Below are 25123 nucleotides of genomic sequence, written 5' to 3'. Positions count from 1 at the left end.
TCTCTCTCTCTCTCTCTCTCTCTCTCTCTCTCTCTCTCTCTCTCTCTCTCTCTCTCTCTCTCTCTCTCTCTCTCTGTCTCTCTCTCCCCTCTCCCAGTGCTGTTTTCTTCTCGGCAGCACCAGCAGCTCAGTCAATCACTGTGTGTAAAAATATATATAAAAAACACTATGTGGTACATTTGTTTACTTAAGTAATCTTAAAAGTTCAGGGGAGTGTAAATGTTATTGCCTTAGTGAGATAATGAGAAGAGTGCGTGACGGCTGTCCCCATGAAGTCAGCACTGCATGCAATGTTTATCCACCACATATTGAGCAGTGTTGACCAGAAAGCCCCACTGGGGCTCTTAGACCAGCTGGTGCAATTCTGCACAGGCCTAAAAACAAACATCTCTCTCCCTCACAGCCAACATACGTACCGCCGCTCATACCCCTCCGTTACAGTCCTCTCCTCCACCTTACGCCTCATCAGACATATTATAATTAGCAGTGCTGAGTAATTAACTTCCAAATTAGGACTTGGATTTGCATATCCAGCATCATTTGCATATAATTCAAGGATCAATCACATCTAACACTCCTCCCTGGCAAATGCTGTAACAAAAAAATACATTTCAAAAATAAGTGAGATTAAAGGCTAAGTTGGAAATGTGAGCAGCAAACAAGAGCAGAGGTTAAAGACAAAGAAAATCTGGACAGACCAGAGGAACAGGGATTGCAGAGGGATCTGAACTCTTTGGGAAAGAAAAGAGCAAAGTAAGACAGAGCGTAGACCCCATTTATACATCTCACTTAAGCCCATAAACCTTTGGAATGAAATCCACAACTGTGAAGAGAGAGCGAGCGAGAAAGCAGCAGCAGCTCTGGAAATCAGAAGGAGGGCTGTTCAAGCATGGAAAAAAAGTGAGGAGGAGAATGACGAAACATCTCTCTCTGTGGCTTTTGCCCTCTGAATGGCGTCAGCTCAACAGAGCAGAACAGCCAAGAGTGATGTAGAGTCAAAGGACGAAAGAGAGAGGCAGGCAGAAAAAACATGACTGTGAAAGCAGAGACAGGGAGGACATGAGTGACAGTAAAGAGGAAAGGAGCAACAAAACGGGCAGAGCACTTCCCATCAGACGTTGTTTCACCAGTCACTGCACAGCAGAGGAAAACCTGAGTTATGCCTCGGCGTTCCACACCGCTCTCACAATTTATGTCCTGGCATGGATAACACAACTGGACGGCTGCGTTGAAAAGACCCCCATAAATCAGATCTTGTTCTTTTTTTTCTCCTCTCTTTTTCTTTCAGTACCTCCCAAATCCTCTCAGTCTTTGGCACTTATCTACTCTGTTCTGTTTCCCAGCATCTTATGTGAAGGTATTCAGCACAAACTCCTTGTCTCATGCATACTGTATGCTGTATTCTGCTGAGCTTGTAAAGCTTCTGAATGGAAAATCTGCACACACACAAAACATCACTCTGTGTTTTTCCTACACAACAGCCAAACATCCAGACGGCACTCAGAGGCATCGATCTATCTCTAAAATGGAGGAAATGGCTTTCCTTAACAATGAAAAGTCTGATCAAGGGAGAGGAAATTATATAATAGTTTGCTCAGTCGCCATTGGTCAGTTTGAATTATGCAAACCAGGGCAGGCAGCTGAGCTGATAACGACGGAAGGCCCTTGTGTGAATATAGAAAAACATGAATATTTCAGACTCAAAACCGTACAAGTAAGCTCTCCCAGATGTGCAAAGCAGTCTGCACCAAAATAACTGTCTGCCATACAAATACGGTTCAATCTTTAGGGGTGGTTATCCATTAGCCTTTGGTTGTTCAAGCCAAAAAGGGCTCAAATAAATCAATTGATTTTTGATTTTCTATTTCTATTTAATTTGACTGATTTGTTCACTATATTATTAGGATTCTGATAAAGGTTTAATCAGTGAGGTGACAAACTGAGAGCATAGATACATGTTAAAATACAGGCCTGGCATACCTTAAAGGAATGCATGTCGCCCGCCACCTTTCATTGCCAGAGTTTCAGACTGAGCTCAGAAATAGCGGTTTTGATTGAACCTTGTGAACGACGTTACGAACGATCTGATGTAATATGATGTGAGATCACGTGAGACGTGTTAAAACTCAGCGTGCAGTATGTGTTGAGGATGACTCTCAGCTAATACCACACCAAAATTAGCTCAATATCTGTAAAACCGACTGAGCTATAGCCAATTTTTGTTTACTCCAAAAGTTAATGAGTTATGATAACTTTCTGAGTTTTTATTAAAATCCTTCAACTGGTTCACTACAGGCAAACACACATACACACAGACATGGGCCAAAACATTACCGCCGCTTGCCTTTGTGGTAGGCAATAATAATTAAAAACATTAAGATTAGACTAAAAGGTTTAAGGGAAAATGATATTAGCTGCAAAAGAGAGTCTTTTCCATTAGCTTTTAGTCTAATTTAAGTTTGTTAATAAAAACTAAATAAATGACAGGAAGCACATTTCATGTTTAGGTACCTACTGAATAAAACAAATTTAAAAGTAAGGATAACTCTGCTTCACAACCCATATTTGAGCAAAAACATGCTGTAAATAAATAAGCAACATTAATGAGAACTTTAATTATCTTGAACTATAGTTCTTGGCATTACACTAATGAAATAAGGGAAGAGAGGGTGTAAAAAAAAATCTCACTGTTCAAACTCACATTGCCCCGTCTTTCTGATTTGGGGAACAGAGTTCATTATATTCACTTTTGAAAACTAAATAAGACACTGAATTTCTACAGAGACAGACACTTCTCCGAACCTAATCTAAATTTGGTTAGCCTTCCCTCTGGCTCTTGACCATATGGAAGACTTTTATAAACAGCAAAAATAATGATAATGTTTGCTTTAGTGCCGACAGACAGCCAGCCAGCCTGGCGCTCTCACTCCAGAGACCCAATTAATACCACTGTAAACCACCGCTTCCCCTCACTGGCAACACCAGCCGCCGCTGTGTGTGAGAGAGAGAGACTCGGAGAGAGACAGGAGATGTGAGAGATTCACAGGGTGAGGATGTGACTGAACAAAGCGCCCTCACCATGGCTGCTCTTCCTCAGCACTAATCAGTTATAGGATAGAAAATTTACCTTCAGATCACTGGCAACTTTCGACCTACATCCGCGCTATATGCTTTCTATGTTATTGATCTCACAGGCAACAACAGGAAAAAAAAGTGTTTTCCCAGTGTGCAAGTTATCCTTTGAACAGAACTAATTAGTTTATTCCCCAAGCAGGCAATTATCAATGTTGATAGACTACATTAAGCAATGAAATACAATAACAATTTATCTTTTTCTTTCTAAATCACTCATTTAAATTTGAACAAAGTTAATCCAAAAATACTTCTAGTTGCCTCAAGCTTTTGTCTGTTTCCTGTCATGGACAAGCTGGAGACGCCTCCTCCTTTAACTTGTTTAACCTGTTCTGAGGTTTATTTTAAAATCCTTACTTTACTGGAAACCATAGCCATGTTTAATAACACTTATTTTGAAACCTGAAAAAAAAACAGATATGAAAAAAATAAACATTTGAGATGGCCATTCTTCTGCTTTTATCACAAGGTACTGACTTTGTCCTTGTGTTTATTTACATTTTAAGAAATCTGCAACTGTCCTTGTGTCTTGAAACTGTTGTGGCCCTCACATCAGGACGTTAAAAGGTCTTAAACCAAGTCAGAATGGGTTAACTTTGCGAATGTAATCCAGTTTCAACATGCTTATGCATTCACTGTTTAATATTCACAAATTCCCCCTGCACTAAATAGCTTTTAAAAAGTTTGCCCTGAGGCGTTTATTAGCTACTTTCTGAATCTATAAATGGGGTACGTCTGCAGAATGAATGTGTTTTAATGCTGCCATGCATGTTTTTGATAACTAATGTATTAAGTGATGTAATATTTCTTCACTTCCACTCCCAGAACCTTAGCACGTTTGAAGCCCCCCATGGGGAGGCCCACCTCCTGCTCTGAAAGCCTCTGACACAGAGCAAAACATCAGTCTGATCGACTAATGGAAAAGGAAGAGATTCTTACTTGCACCTCTGAATTTTTTGTATGTATTACATCAGAATTTACCAGACTACCTAATCATTACAAAGTCGTAGCCTACAGCGATTCTAAATCCAACTTTTCATATTTAAAAACATACCTACGAGCAATTACAACTAAGCGTTACGAGTCAATAATCTCATAATAAACATACTCAGCAGAAAAAACAAACAAACAAAATGAGTCCTGTTCTGTTTCAAAAACAAATTACCCACGAAGTTGTAAGCGAGACAACTTGAGTAACTCAACCCCTTCAAAAACAACAAAACATTTCAAAGCCGCAAATAAATATTTCCCCCCGTCTGCTTCCTACCTTTTCCGCCGAGAGCGCAGGATTGGCCCCAGAGAAGCCAAAACAGCACGAGCGGGACCCCGAGTCTCTGCATGCTTCTTTTTCTGTTGTTGTTTTCGGGCTGTGTTTGAGATGTCTTCGCGTCCTCCGGCTCCTCTGAAATCCCGGCTCACCTCCCTGGCGCGAGGGGCTTCTCAGCTGGCAGCTCGCGCGAGGGAACGTCGGCTGGCCGAGAGACAGTCACTCATAATGCGAGGAGGGAGAGCGAGAGAGGGGGAGTTTGACGTCGAATCAGCGTCAACAAGCCAAAGCTTCCGTGTTGGTTCTTTCACAATAAAATACAGCTGCCTGATAATAACGCCACCTGGTCAAATAAATCCACTGATACAAGTATGTACGAACATAAAATGACAATTTAAAGAGTAAAAACTGAATTGCATTTAATATCTGAGCTTTAAAGCGCCTTTTATTCGACTTTAACAAACTGCAGACTTTTATGCTGAAGAATAGATTCATTTCCTTTTGTTACAGCCTGAATTTATGTGGCAAGCTTGACCTAGTTGTTTACAGTAGAAATGTTTCGTTTCTGTTATTTATTTATTTCTCTCATCCAATTTTACAAATGACCATTAATCCAAAGATACAAAACAAAGCTCAACGAAATTACATAAAATACAACTGAGTGAAAAGGAAGCAGGGAGAAAAAAAAAATCCTATATAGCCTATTCCTTTCTTAATCAATCAACAGATTACACATGACCATGCTTACATAAACATTAATCCACAAATGAAAACCCAAATATAAACCAACTGCAAATAATATATTCAATCCTAAATATAACTATTCCACAAGTTCATAACATCTCAATATTTCTTCGTCATAATGTTTTAGACAATACACATCGGTTGTAGTGCATTTCATGCAAAGTAACTTTTTAAATCAAATTTCCACCTGCAATCTTCATAATTAGATCTCAGTGCAAAAAAGCTTCTGGGAATTACTTGGCAATCATTTTTAGATTTGTTCAAAACTAATAAATCTGAATAAGAGATAGAAATATATTGGTGATTTGCTGTTAAGATAAGAACCTGGTGAGGAAAACAAATGATGACAGACTGACTGAGGTGCCACACCTTAAAGATAATGTTGTGTTCTGGTTAAACCCCAGTCCTGACCCAACTGAGATGCTTGGCAGGACAAAAGTAAAGCAGCTATTATTGCTATTTATTTAAGCTGTGATTTGAACTGTACATTTTTGCATTTCTTAGAGCTTTATTCATTTTTGCTTCAAGCAAGCTGCCACAGTATGTGTGTGTTTTCTCATCTGTATCCTCCAAACAAGAGCTTCTGAGAATTGTAGCTTTACTCCCCCTCACAAAACCACATCTTTCAGTTTTCACCCTGTAGCACTGTAGTCACCGTTGTCTCAAATGGCCACATGTTCTTCAACAATTCCCCAATGTTTCTTCTTCTGATGAATGTGGGTGTGTGTTCTGGGGATTAAAGGCAGGAGAAGACCTCAAGTGAGTTAAGAGGATAACAAAGATACGGCACACAAGCACACCAACATGGGAACAGATCCAAGGAGGGACACATTTGCATGTAATTACTTACAAAGAAGATACTCCAAAAGTCTGCTTCCATGGTTGGTGGTATAAAGTTACAGCAGAGTAGTGACATGGTGAAGATGATGTTATGAGCTGGGAGGAAGCTGTCAAGTCGCAGCTTTTTAGTTTAGCAAGTCAAAAGGGTTTCAGTAGGAATTATTTGTAGTTTATTTGTACACATTTTCAGTAATCTACCATATACAAGACCAGATAGTTCATAGTTCAGCTCTTTTGTACTGCATGTTTTTTTGTTTAATTATTGAACAATAGGATTACAAATGTTGTTACTGTGATCAAATATAACTTTAAGTCACTGAGAATGCTGCCAATACAACAGGCAGTTGTTGATTAAAGTATATCAGGCACCTGTATTTACTATTCTATATAAATGGTAGATTTGTAAATTGACAAATAAACAACGAAATAAAAATGTTAAATATGAGCTTTTGAAAAGCAGTGACCCTCAAATTGTTTCATGCAAATACTTTCAATGTATTCTTGTATATTTAATAGAAAGTAATGTTAAATATTTGCTTCACATCTACTTTATTTAGCTGGTGGTTCTAGAAATAAAAAATTAGTGCTCAGCAATGTCTCCTTTTTTAAGTCTGAAAGCAGTTTCCAGTGATGGATTGAAAGGTTTTCTGGAGTGTGTGGATGCTGCATTACTGCATTGCTGCAAAGGTCAATGTATAATGCAGTATATGTCTTTGAGCAGCAGTGGGCTTCTTGTTGTAAAATGGTGTCATCACCCACTGAGTAATAATAAAAACAAGTAATATATGAAAATAAGATTAAAAAATGGGAAGTAGGGAAGATCTTTAGTTTATATCTAATGTTAATAAATGTGTAAGAGTCTGTTGTTGTACATCAAGCATAAGCTTTGTAGTCCTATGTAATAAATTTACCTGAGCAATTTAAATACATGAGTGTACAAACACTATGGGAGCTCTGTGCACTAAGTTTAAAGCATAGTTTTTCTTATTTGTGAATAAAACTCACAAAACTATTTAAATATTTTACTGTTAAAGCCAGTTTTCTTTTTTTCATACAGAGAATATTTTCTACAAATGTGCACACGAAATTGTTACACATATGTGTTTTAAAAGGTAACAAATTTTAACTCACAACAACAACATTTGGATGATTTGTCATTAGTATCTTGTAAGATCCAGACCTTATTGATTTCTCATTGACTGATTTCTAACACAGCCAGAGACTTTATGACAGGCTGAAATTAAATTTTCGAAAACAAAATCTGCCCAACATTTTTCAGTACCATGGAGAGTTCCTCATCAAACAACTCAATATCATCCACCAGGGGTCGCACTTCTTCCTTGTTTCCCCACGGAACCATCGATCGAGCCCGCCGCAAAACCGAGGGGAGTGAAAAGAGTGCAACACAGTCTGACTTAATGTAATATTAAGGTAAATAAACTCAGATGATTAACAATTTTCTGTGAAACATTTGTTTTGTTTGACCCAGTCTAAGTTAGAATATGATATTTTAAAAGTGTGACTCTTTTGCTTTACTCATTTCAAATAAATAAGTATAACAATGCCATTAATTTAATGTTCAGGATGTCGCTCGGCATCGCTTTCAGTCGGCGAAGCTAGGTCAAGTTAGCTTCTATGTCAATGTCAGATCGGTGTTTCTGAAAATGTGTTTTAATTTTTAACATTTGTCAAATTTACGTGCCTGTATAAATGAGCGTGAGAGAGGGTCCAGTCATTTATAGTCTGAGCTAATTATATGTACACACTGTTAAAAAAAAATCCATAAAAATGTGTCTTGGCAGGAGAAACTACATTTAATATTACCATGTTAATCCCGCCTACAGGGCAAAATGTGTTGTCCTAATGAAATGTACATAGTAACAGTCGGGTTGTGACGTACACATTTATATCGTAGCTATTTAAAACTATCAAATAGGCTGCACTTTTATTCTCTGTTTGTTATCCACATAATTGTGTTACTAACAAATATATAAAACTATCTATTATATAATGTCAGGAATTTCAATTTGGGCAGTGACACTGGTCAGACTAGATGTGGATGAGGTTACTACACAATTTCAAAAACCACTAGAATTCTTTCTAATGTTGACCACTATTAGAAATGAGTGGCTGATTATATTTTGCTTTGGACCTTTCACACAAACACACTCCTAAATGTGGACTTTTTTAAAGGAAGCATTCCTGCACAGCCATTGTAGCACAGACTTTATTATTTTTATACAGGAAAAGTTTTTGTTTGTGTTTGTTTGCTATTTCAAAATTAGCTTTTGACTGACACCTTTTTGTCAGGAATTACCCCAGATGCTGTTTTGAGTAGACCAGATAATTAATTAGCATCACAGCTAGTATTTTCTTCTTGCTCTCACCTTCATGTACCATCAGTTCACTTACAGTATTTTTAGTAACACTCCTTTTACTTTCCTCCAAGGCTCACTGACCACGGTGCAACAGGGTAAACCATGATGGCCACCCGCCGTGTTCCACTAGTTTTGTTAGCGTGTGGCTCGTTTAATCCAATCACCAATCAGCACATGAGGCTGTTTGAGCTGGCCAGAGACCACATGCACAGCACAGGTTAGATCCAAACATAACATACATGAAATCTACTGATTGTTTGTTCTGATTATCTGCAGTTAAATACAAGACCACACCTTTAGTTGGCCATAATGCACAGACAGATTCCATTGACAATCAATATGTTCTGATGTTGTTTTTTTGTTTTGTTTTTTAGAAATTTTGTTTACAAATCAGCTACTTGATACACAACTATCCTCACCTTAGTTGAAAAACAAACAGTAGCTTCTGTAGCATTAAATGGCAGACATTTCATTTAAGTACCTCCCTGAGAAGAGTGTAGAACACAAAACAAGCTAGCAGCAAATACTGTATATATATATGACCTAGGCTGCTCTGTTTGTGATTGCTCAATTAGGTCTTTATTGATACGCTTATATTATATTGTTTTTTTTCACATTTTTGTCTATTTCCTGAATTTGAATTACTAAGAATCATATTATCAAAAAATAAACTTTATTGGTTAAGAAAAAGAAAACAAACATGACAACATGCTCAACATGGAGCTGCTTTCACCTCTGTAAGAATAGCTTTGTGTCCAGATGTAATCAGTCAGCAGACAGTTTCCTTGTGTAAACACAGCATCATCTGCATCATAAAGCTGTCTTTAACAAGAGCACTGACCTCGTCACATGGCCGTAAAAGCGTCATTACACCTCTGCCATTATTCTAGTCCAGATCTAGCATTTTAAGAGGCTTTATGAGCATATGCACAGTGAATTTTATAGTTAGCAGAAACATTAATGTTCTTACAGTTCTCTTTGACCTATAACATATAAGACATCAGCTGACATGCCTAAAAGTCACTGTTAGATATTCTACATGCTGCACATATAATGTATCTGTTTTAAGAATTTACACAATTTGTATCTGTTTTAGTTTAACTCACTGTTCAAAGCTTTAGCTAAACCTACCTTACAAGATGTAAGTTATATAACAATGTTTTGATCAAGCAGCCTTATCTTACAGTTACAAAAAAGTTTGGTTTAAGCATTTGCCTTCAAATGTGAGATCTGACAGTAAATTCATCGTTTTACCTCAGAATCCCTGAGGTTATCCCTGATGTAACCCTGATATATCTAATGAATAATATTTCATTTTTCTATTGCCTGTAATGACCCCAAAATCTCTACAAATCTTCTTTCTCCTTAGGCCAGTATGAGGTGGTGGGAGGCATTGTGTCTCCGGTGAGCGATGGCTATGGAAAGCAAGGTCTTGTGCTTGCTAAGCATCGCATCGCTATGGCAAAACTGGCACTGCGGAGCTCCAACTGGGTCACAGTTGATGAATGGGAGAGTCAGCAGCCAGACTGGACGGAGACGGTGGTCACTATGAGGTAGGCAAGCATTTAATAAAAGCCTTAAAACAACCAGGGGGGTTGAAGCCTGGTTAAAACATATTTTTCAGAGAACTGAAAAACGATGAAACAAAACACTGAAAGTGTAATAAACTATAAGCAAGTAATCCAGAAACCAAAATAAAATTGGATGAAGAAGAAGCCTACTTACATTAAGCCTAAACTAATTAATAACACTACAGCAAGCAGCAAAAAGGATGTGGCTGAACGAAAAGCTTTAAGTACTGCTGGGGATAATGAGGTGAGTGGATACAGGTGAGTAAATGAGGAACAGAGAACACGCGCTTCTGTAGACACATTACGGGTAGCTGAGGCTACGGGGAAATGACAGGCAACGGAGAAAAACAAACTCCGAGACCATTTCTTTCATTCCATTTTTTTTTTCCGGCAACTTATTAAATTTTTCCAAGAATAAAATAATTCATTGAAGCAAATGTTAACTGTACAGAGCAGGGGAGACAAACACAAAAAGTGAAGGTGAATTTAGATACAAAACATGGTGATACAAAGCTTGAAAATACCTAAGATTTCAATAAATACACAATTAAACCCAGCAGAGTAGGGCATTCAATGGTTTCTCTGTAAGAAATTATTCCTAACTAAAATATGTGCAGAAAAGCAAATGCTGTTGCTTTGAGTGATGAAACACTTAATATAATACAAAAACAGTATTATTATTGATTGTTTTCTAAAAGCTATGTGCTCATTTTAATTCTACCAACATGTTATGATTAGCATTTTATTTGATGCTGCTGTTTTTAAAAACAAGGTTGTATTTTTCTGCCGGAGCAGACAGGAACGTATTTATTTACCGGCCCTTCATTGCGACTGCTTCAGCTGTTTTATGTTTATCCAAATTTTAACCAAGTTCCCTGCTCCCAAATTACAGATTTTAATCTCTGAGTTGCCCTTTTTATTATTCATTGGATAAACATAAGGTCACATGCTGTTAAATTCAATCTAATAATGGCGACAAAGCAGCAGAAGGCTGGCAAATGTACCGCTCTCTGAGCAAGAAGACGTGAACAAGACTCTTTGGGGTTTTCTTTTTCTAGTCGGTGCCTTCAAAATTGATAAACAAATTCGTTCTGGGGTCTGCAACTGTTGTGATTGAAAGAGCTATTTTTACCATCCCTCCTACTGAATATCATTTATAAAGAGCCACAAAATCTACTTGAGCTTTAAAATTAGGATAAAAGTTGAAACCATTAAGTTTCTATAATTAAGTTTCATTCATTACATTGTTGGTTATTTATCACTTAAATGTTTTCAAAAGGCCAAAATGTTTAATTTAAGAGCTCAAGGTTCCAGGCTTTTATTAAAGACAGACCCATTTTTTTCAGTTTTCTCCTTATTAGAAGAATAACTTGCTGCATGCATCACATTTTGATGCTTATTAAATCTGTAATCTCCAATAGACGCACCGCCTCACGTATGTTGAAAAATGTTCATTTTCTGGTGGGGAGCTGCCCTGTGAGTCAGAAAATTACATAAACAAAGTAGGAACCTTTATTTCTTTTGGTGTAGATATCTAATCTGGTGTAGATATCTAATCTGTCAAACTGCCTACCGTTTTAGATAAAAGCTGACCCAGATTCTGCCTTGCATCAGTCATTTCAGCCATTCCCCCCCCCCTCGCCCCCTGGCTTTTTATATCCCTCCCTGCTTCCTAATTTTTTCACAAAATCTCCTCATAAGTGGAACCCCACGCTCCCCTCCCAGCTGGTCGTCTCTGAGCCGTGTTTACGCAACACGTGTGCTGATCAAGGCGTGAAGTGGTCCGTTGTCCCCGAAGCTGTTGGCTGGCCGCGCCACACGCCATGCCACTCACAAGCACACACGTGCACACATGTACGCACGGTCAGAAGCACTGGGGCAACTTTAAGAAGCTTTGTTTGAACAAACACTGATGTTTTTCACGCATCTTTATAAGCTCCTCTGTTTGTTTAGTCCAGTTTGAGAAATGAAGGAAATTACTTTAAGATCAATACACAAACTGTAATAATGCAGCGGAACGAGAGAATATTATAGCAGGTAAAGATCACTAATTGAGTAGTTAATAATTTTATATTTTGTCATAAAGTAATGAATTCTGTTTTGTTGTTGGGCAGGTATCATTATGAGCGCATTCAGAAGGAATATGAACCGAGCGCAGGGACACTCAGGGACTCCAGAGGACACAATAAAAACGTCTCAAGTAAGAATCTTACATTGTTGAGAAAATATGATCGGCCCTCAGATTACTGTTTTTTTAACTTGCCTTTGACTGTCAAATCTTCCTGTTTTGGATGTTGGAAGGTCAGTCCATCGTTGTAGTCCAACCTGAAATATCCTAACTATTTGATGATGTTTTGTACAAAAAACTGTGAACTCCAGAAGAAATCTTGCCCCTTTGTCAATCTTCTAACCTTATTAGCTTTGGGCAGCACGACATCTTAGTGGTTAGCACTGTTGCCTCACAGCAAGAAGGTCTTGGGTTCAGGCCCCGTATAAAAAAGAAATCTCTGATCTCAATGGGACTTGCCTGGTTAAATAAAGGTTAATAAATAAATCAGGACCTGCTTGTTTATTTGTTGTTTATGATCAGCTATTGATAACATGAATTCCTCACCATCTTAGCTGTTCTTTGTGTTTTAGGGCTACTTATCTTAAATGGCGAGCGTATTAAAGGTTGCAGCTTAGGCTCAACTTTGGCATTTCCTGTAGAATGGCAGTGGCTAATATTAGTTTAATGCTCGTATTTAACAAGCTCAGAGGAAGGTGGAGGATTTATATCAATCCCCCATAATGCTCCTGTGGTGCTCCATGTGTGCAGAGTGGAAGCCTCGTGGTTCTCTGTGTTCTTTTTAAAGTATCTCAGTACTTTCTGAATGTACGGCAAGGAAAATTGTCACTGGTAACTTACAGTTTATGCAAATAATATTCAAAAACAAATCTTGTGTTTCCTAAATCTGTGTTATGCTCTGATTCCGTATATAATGAAAAAAGGATGTGGTTTTATGCAATAGACAGTGAAAAGTTGTCTCTGTTCCAATCAGAAGTTTGGTTTTATAGTAAAGTAAAATTACTAGAATAATTTGTGTACTATACAATTCTTTAAAATCCCTACCTTCCTGAGCATCTTATCTCTATAATTTGCAGAAATAACAAGTCAGTTTTAGTCATATTTTTATTTGCCGGTCCAATGTAAGTATGCTCTTTTTTTTCCATTTCTTTTACATCCCTAACACCGCTGCCTACAACTAGAATTTTGGCTCTTCGACAGAGTGAGCAGTCAGTCAATCATGTAGTATTATGGATCATTTTTGTAGTTTGATTGTGGATTAGCCAGATGGCAAAAATCCAGTGGAATATATTCACATATTCAAAAGAAGCACCACTTGAGGATTAGGTTTTTGCTGTTGCATTTGCATAGAAAAAGGCACAAGAAGAATGGGTTTAGAAATCAGCCAGAGGGCAGAACATTTTGGGGGTAAAATCATTTGAAGAAAACAACAAATGAAAATTGTATACGTGGTTGATGGGTTTATATAAAATGGTAGAAACAACGACTTGAGTGGTCTAATTAGTAGGTATTTTTTGTTATTTTATTAACTATGAGAAGCTTATCCAGCATCAAATTTTTGTGAGTTTTTTCTTTTAATGCCACTCCTGTCAGGTCCATCTCCCAGGTTGAAGCTTCTGTGCGGCGCTGATTTCCTGAACACCTTCAAGATTCCTGGCCTGTGGCTGGACGACCACGTGGAGGACCTGGTCGGCCGGTTCGGCCTGGTCTGCGTCAGTCGAGGGAGTCTGCAGCCCGAGCGTGCCGTGCACGAGTCAGACACGCTGTACCGCCACAGGCGGAACATCTTCCTCGTGAGGGAATGGATGAGGAATGAGACGAGCGCCACAGAGGTCCGCCGCGCGCTGAGACGCGGTCTGAGCGTCAAGTACCTGATCCCGGACTCTGTGATAGAATATATTGAGGAGCACGACCTCTACACGGAGGACAGCGAGAGGAGAAACGAGGGCGTGGCGCTGCGGCCGCTCGTTAAACAGGCACATCAGCCGGTAAACAGTCTGAATGACTGAGCTGAACTTTTACCAATCACTCCTCATTCTAGTGGGGAAAATGTCTACACAGCATCTTCCCAACGGCCTGATGTCTTTTGACATCGTTTTGCTGTTTTTGCACATCACTGCAGTTACATAAAATAGAATAAAATTTGTATATTTGAAGTGTTTTTGCCTCATGGTCACCTGTCTGCTCTGCTATCGGTTTGGTTTATAGCAACAATCAAGTTTTTACACCATATTAGATTTTGTTCTGACTGACAGAATCCGACCTGGTGTTTAGTGGATAAAACATTACAATATAACTTAAATTAGGACAAAAAGAGTAGAAAAATTACTTTTACCAATGCAGTTAATGTGAAAAGCATCAAATACATCAACTAAAGAGTAAATTTGTTTCAACATGAAGCTGTTTAGGAGACATTTTTACACAGCAAGTGATTAAAAAACAAGCATTAAATATTTTGCTTTCATTATTATTGCCTGAATGTATAAAACGCCAAAGCAGGAGGCACAAGTTTGTGGGGTATTTGTGTGCCTGTCAACATTAGACCAAGATTTTGTTTGTAGACAATAATCAGTCTTTTCTCCCCCTTTCTTCTGCCCCATATGGATTTCAGTGTGGGTGCCTGTTCTTCCCAACAGCAATTCATAATGGATCCATTCAGTCTCCCCCATTATCCCTCACACACTGTGTCTGTGAGCCCGATATTATTTCCACCCGAGGATTTAAAGTAATCCTGACAGTTGCTCAGCTACAGGAGGTGTCTTCTCACTCAGGCCAATGAATGAAACTGCTGGCTTGCCACTGATGCTGGGTGGCAGCCTCTAAAAATAACGATGGTGTGTGCGTGTGTGTGTCAGTGTTTGGATGTCTGTGAATGACTTACAAAGTTGTTTTGCTGCAGCTGACTCAAAAGAGAGATTATCAAATTAATTGAGTTATTTAGGCAAAACAAAAGCAGAGACGGGCCTTTTGTGAGACGCATAATAGGCTCGGATGGATCTTTTTAAACTCAGCTGCTCTCTGAATGTTCCCTTCACTGCAGAGTATTTCTAACACACCACTGAGGGATATTGCTCCTTTTTTTGCACGTGGATAAATAAGCCACTTTCTATCAATAACAGCAAAGCAGAAGCTAAAGCCTAAAAGTAGCTTAAAAATAAAAGCAGAATGGTAGCTGAAAGCTAAAAATAGCAAAACCGTGGCTAAAAGCTGAAAGTAGAGGAACAGTAGCAAAACCTCGCAAAAAAGAGCAAAAAAAGACACTCAAAGTAGCACAAAAGGAGCTAAAAGCAAGTAAGTCCCATTTTTGAAGGCTGTTTTTTAGGGAATGGAAGAGATTTCAGTGGGTTTCTGTGAGGAAAATATTTTTAAATAAAGTTAAATATTTTCAAAAACACAAAAAACTTAGCACCCATCTCCTGAATGAGCTGAATGTTTTGATGTATGAAGGGCTAAAATAGCACAAAGTATGCAGAAGTAATTAGATTACAAAGAACGTGCAGGAAAATAAAAGCATGAATGCTAATCAGCCATTGATGCTGAATTGCAGTCTCTAAAAATAATGGTGTGTGTGTGTGTGTGTGTGTGTGTGTGTGTCACCATCATTATTTTCACACAATTAAACTAGACTTGGCAGGTAATCGGATTACAGAGAGTTTAGTTCAAATTGGGGCTTTTTATAAGGTTTGTTCCTCACTCCCTCCCCAGCAGCCGTCCACTGAGGATCTCTTTACCTCGGAAGACGAAGAAGAATCCCAACGATGCCGGTGGATCTGAACGGATACTGGAAAATGATTTCCAATGAGAACTTTGAGGAGTACTTGAAGGCACTCGGTGAGTTCATACCTGACCTGAGAAGACACATATCATCCTATTTAAAAAAACAAACAATTTATTTATCTAAGTTATTATATTATCTACAAATATATTAACTATATTTAGCTATAATAATATCATAAAGGTAGATTTGTACTCTTTAATTGAAGATTGCACATAATGATGTTTTCAAAAAGGCTATGACTCTTATTTCCCAGCATAAGATGATTTCAGCCTAAAACTCTGGAATGCAAGGCAGTGGGTAACATGCATTTATTTAAAAAGTGCTATCTCTTTAATATTTTTTTAACACCTTGCTTCAAAATCCTACATCATCTGCTGTATCTCAGCCTGTTTTTACATATTTTTGTTTTTTTCGGGGGGGTCGAATCTTTTGCAGATGTAAATGTTGCCATCAGGAAAATTGCAACCTTACTGAAGCCTGACAAAGACATCGTTCACGACGGGGACCACGTGATCATCAAGACCCTGAGCACCTTCAAAAACTACAACATGGACTTCTATATGGGCAAAGAGTTCGAGGAGGATCTGTGTGGAGTGGACGACAGGAAATGCATGGTGAGAGTGTGTGCATTTGGGCATGCTGATAATGGAGCCCATTTTAAAATCCGTGGAGAAAACCAGTAAGGCGTTATAGCCGGATTGCATTGCGTCAGCCTGGAGGCCGGTGGCATGAACCCATTTGGGTGCAAATTCTGTGGGTTGATTTTTTTATTTTTATTTTTTTCCAGTAGCCCCTAGACTGCAGTCTAATGAGCAGATGGTGTGGAGAGAGCCGGTCATTTTATACAGAACTTTCCTCCTACTCAAAAAAAAAAAAAAAACTCAGTCAAACTTTTAACGGTCTTCTCTGTGACTGGATGTAATGAAGAGCGATGGCAGATATACTGCAGGGAAGGGAATGGGAGAGGCAGAGAGTCAAAGTCAAGACTCATTTAACGAGATTGTGTTTCTGAATACTGAATAGGATCTAAGATTATCTGTGATCCCCTTGAAAAACCTTTTTTGTATGCTGATAGGCTGATTAAAGATAAGCTGTAAACTGGTGGGAGGAGGGCTGGAGGAGAAAGTCATGTGTGTCAGAATAATTATTGGAAATGGGAACAAGAGACGCCTTAGAACGTAACAGGCATTTAACTCTTTTTGTTATATAAATGCTAATTCAGGATTTACACTATTGTTTTCCTGTTTTTAGCCATTCAGATATCAAAACAGTTAGCTCATTTAAACGATGGGTGCTATGACTTTGAGTTTTGTAACTTTTATACTTTTAAAAATATTTGCCTTTTTTTTTTTTACAAATATTTTTCCCATAGAAATTCATTGAGATCTCTTCAATTCCATCGAAACCTTGTTGTCTTTAAAATCTGTTTTAAAATCTAGTTTTTAGCTAGCATTCTTCTACTTTTAGCTTTTAGCCACTATTTTGCTTCTTTTAGCTTCTAGCTACTATTTCACTTCTTTTAGCTTTTGGCCAACTTTTTGCTACTAGGCTTTTGCTACTTTTAACTTTTAGTTAGCATCTTGCTGCTTTAAAGTTTAGCTAACATTTAGCTAATTAACTGTTTAGCTAGCCTTTTAATGTTTAATGATGTGCTTTTGCTATTTTACCTTTTAGCTAACATTTTGATCTTTCTAGCTAGGTTTGCCTACTTTTAGCTAGCATTTTGCTCATTTTACCTCGGTTTTTGATACTTTTAGCTTTTAACGAGCCTTTTGGAACCTTTAGCTTTTGACTAGGCTTTTGCTAGTTTAGCTTTTAGCTAGCCTTTTAACTATGTATAGGTTTTAGCTAACGCCTAGCTACCTTTAGGTAGTATTTTGCTCCTTTTAGCTTTTGCTAATGTTCTGCTTCCTAAGTCATTCAGCACTGAGCATTCACACAGCACAGAAAGTGCAGTTTCTGCAGGGTTCTTTTGTTTTTCAGTTTCAGGACTTACTCTTGGCTGGTGCAGCGTGTGTTTTAAACACCCCTGTTGTTGTCTGTGTCTCTGTCTTTATGCAGACCACCGTCAGCTGGGAGGGAGACAAGCTGGTGTGTGTCCAGAAGGGAGAGATTGAAGGAAGAGGCTGGACCCACTGGGTGGAGGGAGATGAGCTTCATCTGGTGAGAAAACATCAGCTCCTGGCATGAATATTAATCTAAGCAATTTAGACTCTTTAATCCACATCCAAAATGCCTCTCAGCGCAGTATGTGAAGCGCATATATTTCCTGTGCGACTCCAGTTTGAATTTATTCCCACTGGCTCTGTGTGGAGCATGTGGACACAGAATATATATATATATTTCTGAAAATATGGGGTTCTAACTTTCTTAAATCATCTCTACATACCTTTTAATGTTCTGATGCATTCATACACATAAAAGCAAATGACATTATTCTACATTATCACATGTTCCTTTGAAACCTCAGTGTGGCCTGTAATGAGACCATTTGCATCTGAAAAGTAATAACAGGCACATTACCATTTTTATTAGCTCAGTATTATCAGATTTTCTTCTGTATGATTACTGCTATCAAAGCTAGGTAGAAAATAATTTTCCAAATTATTTGGCTTAAGTGACGCCAGGAGATGTTTTTAATCAGCAGCAATAAAATTAGGTTTTATTGGGAAGTTTCCCAAAACCTCTAGGAGGTTTGGCTTCAGAGCAACAGTGACCTCTGGTGGCGGGGGTTGTATTGCAGGTTAGATAAAATCCCAGAGGTAAACGAGTTTTTAAAAATGTTGGTTTTTATTGTTTAATAATTTTTTATTTAGTCTATTTTTTAAACTTCATCTTAATGTAAGATGGTTTGTTTTCTTGTTAAATGAACCATTTAAACTTACTAACAAATTGCGCTCAGAATGGACCTCCCTACTGGCAGCAGGAATAAATTATTTGATCATTATAAACTTGTAAAGAAGCATATGCGGAACTAGATAAGACCAATGTAGAATGCTGTAGGTTATTTAGATGTACTGTATTTTTTTATCCTTCTGACCTTTTAGCCTCCTTTGTGAAAATTTCTTGCTCAGCTGCAGCGATAACGCAAATGCTATGGGTTGATAGTAAAATTAGCACATCATTAAAATGCCTCCTTGTCCTTTCCCATTTTTTCAGTTAGTATTCTTGTGTCTTTTACAAGTGAATCTACAGATAATAGATGTTTATTATAATCGCAACAATTTTTTTTGTCTCCTGCAGGAAATGAGGGCTAAAGGAATTGTTTGCAAGCAGGTCTTCAAGAAAACCTAAAGTGACCTTATTCAACAACCCAGTGCTTCCTGCAGACACTGGCTCAGATGTGACGTACATCATACCATCCAACATTATCCCATATCACATTTTGGTCCCTCAATCCTGTTATGAACATTAAATTTCACAAAAAGTGTCAGAAATTGCTCTTTGGTTTGTTAAGGTTGCTGACCCCTGATTCACACCATCGCCTTACTTTACAAGCTAGCAGGTAACAGTTATCAGATGTGATGCTGAATTTTTATCTGAGGGCAGCTGCTGTGATCAGGAAGTTTAGATGCCTTGAATGTGAGCAAACTGCTGGCTGTAGCTGGCCTTAGGGTAAAATAATAAACTAGATCCCATTAAGTGGAGTGAAGAGAAATGAACAGTTGTAAATTGATGGTAAGTGTCAACATCTTAGATGGCTCGAAGCCTCGAAACATCTTTGTTACTTACATTCAGTGACCAGAGCGAGCATCAGACAAGAAGTGTGTGTGTGAATATATGTATTTACTCTAATCCTTTAAAACTGTGACACTGATATTGAGATGAATCAATCAATGAATAAAGCAGGTTTCAACAGTGACAGCGTCCTTTTCTGTGCAGTTATATCATTATTTTTTTGATCTGACACTGAAATAATCAGCTGCTGTGTGAAAAGGCTTCCCCAGCCTTGCGTGAAGAATCTGAGGGCTGCGGCTTGAAAACGAAGGAGACAACTTGACCCTCACTGTGCTCCGAATCAGTCGCTCTCACAGCTCACTGTTTGTAATGCCACTGCTGATTTAAGCAGTCCATGTCACTCGTCCTTGTTCGTTTTTTTTTGTTGTTTTGTTGTTTTTTTATTTATTTATTTTGCTGCTTTTGTTGCTCGCCCTGTCATTCTACCTCCTGCTGCTTCTTGTGCATTCACTCCGAGTCATGCTCTGACCCGCAGGTTCTGTTTATTTACGGTGCCCCCGAGGGTCGGTATTGATTTCTCCATGTGCTTGCTTCAGGCTGATAAAAAATGATGGTCTCAGGTAGGGGTCAGAACAGAGCCCGATGCTAGAAAACTGCATTTATGTTTGCCATCAATAAAATGTTCCTTTTGAATTTGTGGGTTGTTTTGGGGAAAGTCAGCTCTCCAGTATAAATTCTCCTTCTGCTTCTATTTTTATTTCCATTGAATATTTGACATTCGTTCTGAAGGTTTCAAGTTTCCCCAATGTTCACCTTAAGTCTGACATATGAACCAGCAAAATTAAAACATTAGGGCTTCTGGAGTGGATGAAAACACACTGTCTTCAGTGGTGCAGTGCTTCCTGGAGAAAAAACAGCTGAACGTTATGCACATCAGAGAGAATTTAAGAATACTTTATATTATAATGACTAAACAAAAGTGTTAATATACTTCATTAAATTACAACTAACTCTCTGATTTTCAAACATTTGTCATAAATGTACTCTAAAATGTCCTCAGATTTAATTGGCTTTTTAACTTTTTGATACCAGGAGCAACAAAGCAGCTTCACAGCATGATGACACCTCCGCCGTGTTTTACTGCACACTGTAAACCCCCAACAGCACAACTTCATAAGAGCATTAAGTTGTCATTTCTCAAATATTTTGAAAAGATTGGAGTAAACCAACTCCACAAATAAGCTGTGCTGTATAATGTTTTGGAGAATTAACTCGGTTGTTTTTAGTATGCTAAAACTTTTAGAGATTTTTAAGTTTTGATGACATGAAGCAAAGTTTATAACAGCTTGACTTCTTTAATCTGACTTGATTTAAATACAAAGTAAAAAAAATCTTTAGTTACATAAAAAATATCAGGTTGTGCTTCAGTAACTCAATCTATTCATATAATTTTAATGTTTCTGTAAAATGACCTTATTTTTATTTTAACAACTCTAAATCACCTTAAGAATGATTGAGTGACGTCCACAGGAAATAAAACCTAACTAAGCTTTAAGTTGTCTCAATTTGAATGTAGGGATTATGTGTAGAAAAAAATCTAAGTAAAACCTAAATGTCAGGAAGAAATGTTTAAATTAAAGTTACTCAATTTAGTCATACAAGTACTGAGTCTGAGTTGACCTAACTTCTCAGGTTTTACGGTGCAGGTGTCTTGTCTCTTAGTGACGTTCTTATTCATCATCCTGTAGGTCAGACTGAAGCTCTTTTTCTGTCTTCTGTAAGGTTTCATTTCTTTTTTTTGTCATGATTTGCCCCAACCTTCACAGACTGTTAAGTATCTTCATCCTCTTGTAAACACCCTGAGAGTTTAAATGAGTGGGGAGCTTTTTGAAAAGATTACAGACTGTTGAAACTGGGATTTTGAGCTCTATAGTGATTTACTTCTCGCTTAATTCTTATTGATAAAGGCATTTCTGGTGCTCTCAGTCAGCTCAAGTCGTGTGAATATTAGAAAGTGAGCAAACGGTTTATTTTGTTTTCATTTGACCTGTTTGTTTTCACATTTTACATTAACATTTTTATTTTTTTTGTGCATTTTTAAATCGAAACCCCTAATCACATGTGATAATTTTTTCCTGCCTACATGCAGATAGTGAGTTGAACTTTATTAACCCTTTTGTTCAAAGTTCAGACAGTCTGAGTTGTTTTTTTTAGGTAAATTGGCAAATAAAGATTGAAAAATATTGGCGTTTGTTATGAAACAGCTCCTGTTGGTTGTATGTTCCACACAGTCATGTGCGTGTGTGTGTGCGTGTGTGTGTGTTTGGCCAAAAGTTTCTGTTAGAAAAAGAGTGATTGTGTTGCCCCTCTGTGTGGCCTCGATAACCTCTGCCCAATATTCACATGAAGTCCCAGCTCCTTTCTGCCCTACGAAATCGACCCCTGCCAGTAGTTCTCTCTGCTCTCGTGCCCCTTGACTCATATAAAACCCGGAGGACACCCGGCTCCGACTTCCTCCTAACTTTGTCTGAAGCCTGCTCACCACAGAGCCACCAGCTGCCATCATGCCTGTCGACTTCAGTGGGAAATGGATCCTGGAAAGCAGTGACAAATTTGAGGATTACTTGAAAGCACTTAGTAAGAAACTTCCTTATATGTTGTTCTGAAAAACATCTGTTATATTTTGTAAGTACATTATAGAGGGTCCAACACAGTGGAAGAAGAGATGCTGTACTTGTGACAAAATTGAAATTAATTCCTGTTTCTATTCAGATATATTCTGGATAATCACACCTTTTCATTTTTTGTTTCAGATATTGACTTCGCTACCAGGAAAATTGCCATCTCCTTGTCCCAGACCAAGGTGGTTACTCAAGACGGAGACCAGTTTGACTTCAAAACACTCAGCACTTTCAGGAATTATGAGCTGGCCTTCACTGTTGGAGTGGAGTTTGATGAGTACACTAAAGGACTGGACAACAGACAAGTCAAGGTTGGTTAATCTATCAGCTATAGAGCTCATTTCTGACCAGAGGAGGGTAAAATCTGCCATCTGTTCTCTGTGTGTTACAACAGAACTGGAAAAAACATCATTAGTAACTTTAAATAGGAGTATTATAGCAGTAATACACTTACAGTCTACAAAAAGAAAGGCCACTGTTGTGTATTGTGACAGAAATAAGGACAAAGAAGTGTCATTAGGTAACATTGTGGTAACAGTTGGAGGCTTTTTTATATATAAAATGTAAAAACTAACCAACTTTCTTGCTACATCTTAAGATGTTTGATTAAATTTGAGTCAGGCAACACTTGACCACGTCAAACTTTTCACTTTTAACAGAAATTCCTTTTGTCTTTTGGCAGATTTGCTCAGGCTTATTATTATTATACTGTAATATTTCTTGATCTTTTGCCAAACCTCTGCAGACTAGGCATCATTTTGTCAGACAGTACTTTGGTATATTCACAGGTATTTATGGTGTTATGTATATCTGTCATTTTAAAAACTCTTTACATCCAGCTAACCGCAAATAACCCCACTCCTACCTCTGTGTCACACTGCCAGAGTTAAGCATGCAGTGCTGCATTCCTGGAAAGGTTTGGATCAAATGTTGGACCCCATCTGATGTAGAAAAGAATTGTCTCACGAATCTTGATACCACATAAACAAGGAATATTTTGCTAACATACTGCATGTCTTCTTGTTTTGTTCATGGTTTAATTTAATAGGTTTGAATTGAAGTTTTTTTTTCTGGAACACTGTCCACAAAGGTTGAAGTTATGTAATGTCCTGACTGAGTACCAGAAACTCTGATTTCTGCTGATGAGCTCTGTGCCGAGTTCTTCCATGTTTGTATCTCAGAGCCAGATTGTGCGATTAATGTCATTTTCGAACAGCTCTAATTAGGAATCTTTTTGTTTAACATAATTTACTGACATGGCGTGTGTCATAATTGTTACCCAATCTTTCTGTGTGTTTGTGTGTGTGTGTGTGGGTGGGGGGGATTTTCTTTTTTCATCTTCTTAGGACTTTTTCTGGCATACTCACCTACCTTGTCGGGACCAGCAGTCCTTATGGGGACCAAAGCCTGATAAGTTAGGAGTTCAGCTTAGGTTTAAGGTGTGAAATGAGTTTAAGTTAGGTTTATTACTAGTAATGGTTAGGTTTAGGGTAAGGCTCAGGGTTAGGCTACAGAAGTGAATGGAACGCAATGTAATTTCCTAATAAGGATAGAAATTGTGTAAGTTTCTGTGTGTGTGTGAAAATTTGATATGCAACATAAATTGCAAGTTAGAGAGTGTGAGTGCTAAAAGAACTTTGGAAAGCTTACATGTTACTTCCTGATCATAATATTTACTCAAAAAGAAAAAGTTCACATATGTGTTGTTTTGTAGAGTTTGGTCAGGTGGGAGGGCGACAAGCTGGTGTGCACCCAGAAGGGTGAAAAATCCAACCGCAGCTGGAAACACTGGATCGAAGGAGGCAAACTCTACCTGGTGGGTCGACACACTTGTTAGTTTATGATAACTGGAGGTATTATTGTGATGATAAGCATCCTATTCTTTTGTTTGAATCTCTTCTGAATAACATCATCAAAGTATTTGTTTCGCAGGAGCTGACATGTGAAGATGTAGTTTGTCTCCAAGTGTTCAAGAGGAAAGATTAATGCTTGTCTTTATGTTTCTCAGGTTAATAAATATTTGAATCTAAAGACACTTTATATGTTTAATAAACATATTGAATCAATAAAGGTGCATTAATTGTCTGCTGTGTTGTTTTAAAAATGTATGTAACATTCATGTGCTATTACGATTGTTTTATGATTATGAACACATTCTTGTATTATTTGGGTAAACTGTCTTGTGGAAAAGATGCCACTGACTGTACATTTTGCAAAATGTCATACCTCTAAACCAATCTTTATATCTCCATCTGCTTTAAACCTTCCGGTAGACAACATTACTGAATGTAAACCCTGTGGCTGACTGTCAGTCTGCAGCAGTCTCAGGTGGGAATCTGACTCCAGTCAAACCTGAACGTGTCAAAAGGAATGTAGCTTTGGCTGATTTATCTGTGGTCAATTTCATAAAACTATGGTTTATATAGACCATATGACTCAAACTAGCTTAATTAAATAAAGAAACCCCAAACTTTGTGTATTATCATACACTGGCACCACTAAATTCATGTTAACACTGTGCATCAACTTTAAACCTATTTTCTAAATATTCAAAAAGCTGCTTGATCATATTGTCTTCATTTCTGCACTTCTCAACCACTCAGTATATGAACATTCCTAGTGTAAAATGATTTCTCTTTTACTTATCTAAGATATTAACAAGCACAGAAACACACAAATAGCAAATAAACTTAATGGCTTTTCTTCATTTTATTCTTGGCACTTTTAGATAAATGCATATTGATGGCATAAACAACAAACTAATATCCTCATGAAGCTTTCAGAGTTTGCAATACAAAAAGACATCAATGCAAATATGTTGATTGATCACTAACAGCTTAATTCATTCTTTCCAGTTTAATAAATTGCAGTGAGCAATTCAATAAAAAATATTACAAATAACATTCTCTGATTTGTCACTGTAGTGGACAAAAACAAATGTTTCAGTATAACAAATGATTATGGAAAATTTAGTTAATTAAAATAA

General features: G+C 37.8%; 3 protein-coding genes across 3 annotated transcripts in view; 2 read left to right on the top strand and 1 right to left on the bottom strand.

The window, feature by feature from the left end:
- clstn2 (calsyntenin 2) overlaps positions 1-4595 on the bottom strand; it is a 151214-nt gene extending 146619 nt beyond the window's left edge. Inside the window, exon 1 of the mRNA XM_017422299.3 lies at positions 4400-4595. Within this exon, the coding sequence (XP_017277788.1) occupies positions 4400-4472 (73 nt within the window). The 5' untranslated portion in view covers positions 4473-4595. The remainder of the gene's footprint in view (positions 1-4399) is intronic.
- Positions 4596-7332: 2737 nt separating this feature from the next.
- Positions 7333-24222, top strand: LOC108239457 (nicotinamide/nicotinic acid mononucleotide adenylyltransferase 1-like). The gene is made up of 12 exons (XM_017422166.2): positions 7333-7414; positions 8433-8578; positions 9731-9914; positions 12047-12132; positions 13594-14004; positions 16214-16392; positions 17840-17941; positions 21205-21233; positions 21990-22093; positions 22270-22448; positions 23852-23953; positions 24070-24222. The coding sequence occupies exons 2-12, from the start codon at positions 8464-8466 to the stop codon at positions 24121-24123; spliced, it is 1545 nt and encodes a 514-aa protein (XP_017277655.1). The 5' UTR covers positions 7333-7414; positions 8433-8463; the 3' UTR covers positions 24124-24222.
- Positions 15477-19638, top strand: rbp1.1 (retinol binding protein 1, cellular, tandem duplicate 1). The gene is made up of 4 exons (XM_017422118.3): positions 15477-15831; positions 16214-16392; positions 17840-17941; positions 19022-19638. The coding sequence occupies exons 1-4, from the start codon at positions 15759-15761 to the stop codon at positions 19070-19072; spliced, it is 405 nt and encodes a 134-aa protein (XP_017277607.1). The 5' UTR covers positions 15477-15758; the 3' UTR covers positions 19073-19638.
- Positions 24223-25123: the final 901 nt, after the last annotated feature.

The sequence above is a fragment of the Kryptolebias marmoratus genome, linkage group LG20 (genome assembly GCF_001649575.2).
Source record: "Kryptolebias marmoratus isolate JLee-2015 linkage group LG20, ASM164957v2, whole genome shotgun sequence".
Lineage (NCBI taxonomy): Eukaryota > Metazoa > Chordata > Actinopteri > Cyprinodontiformes > Rivulidae > Kryptolebias > Kryptolebias marmoratus.
Note: the sequence above shows the minus strand (reverse complement) of the source record. Positions and strands in the feature narration are given on the sequence as shown.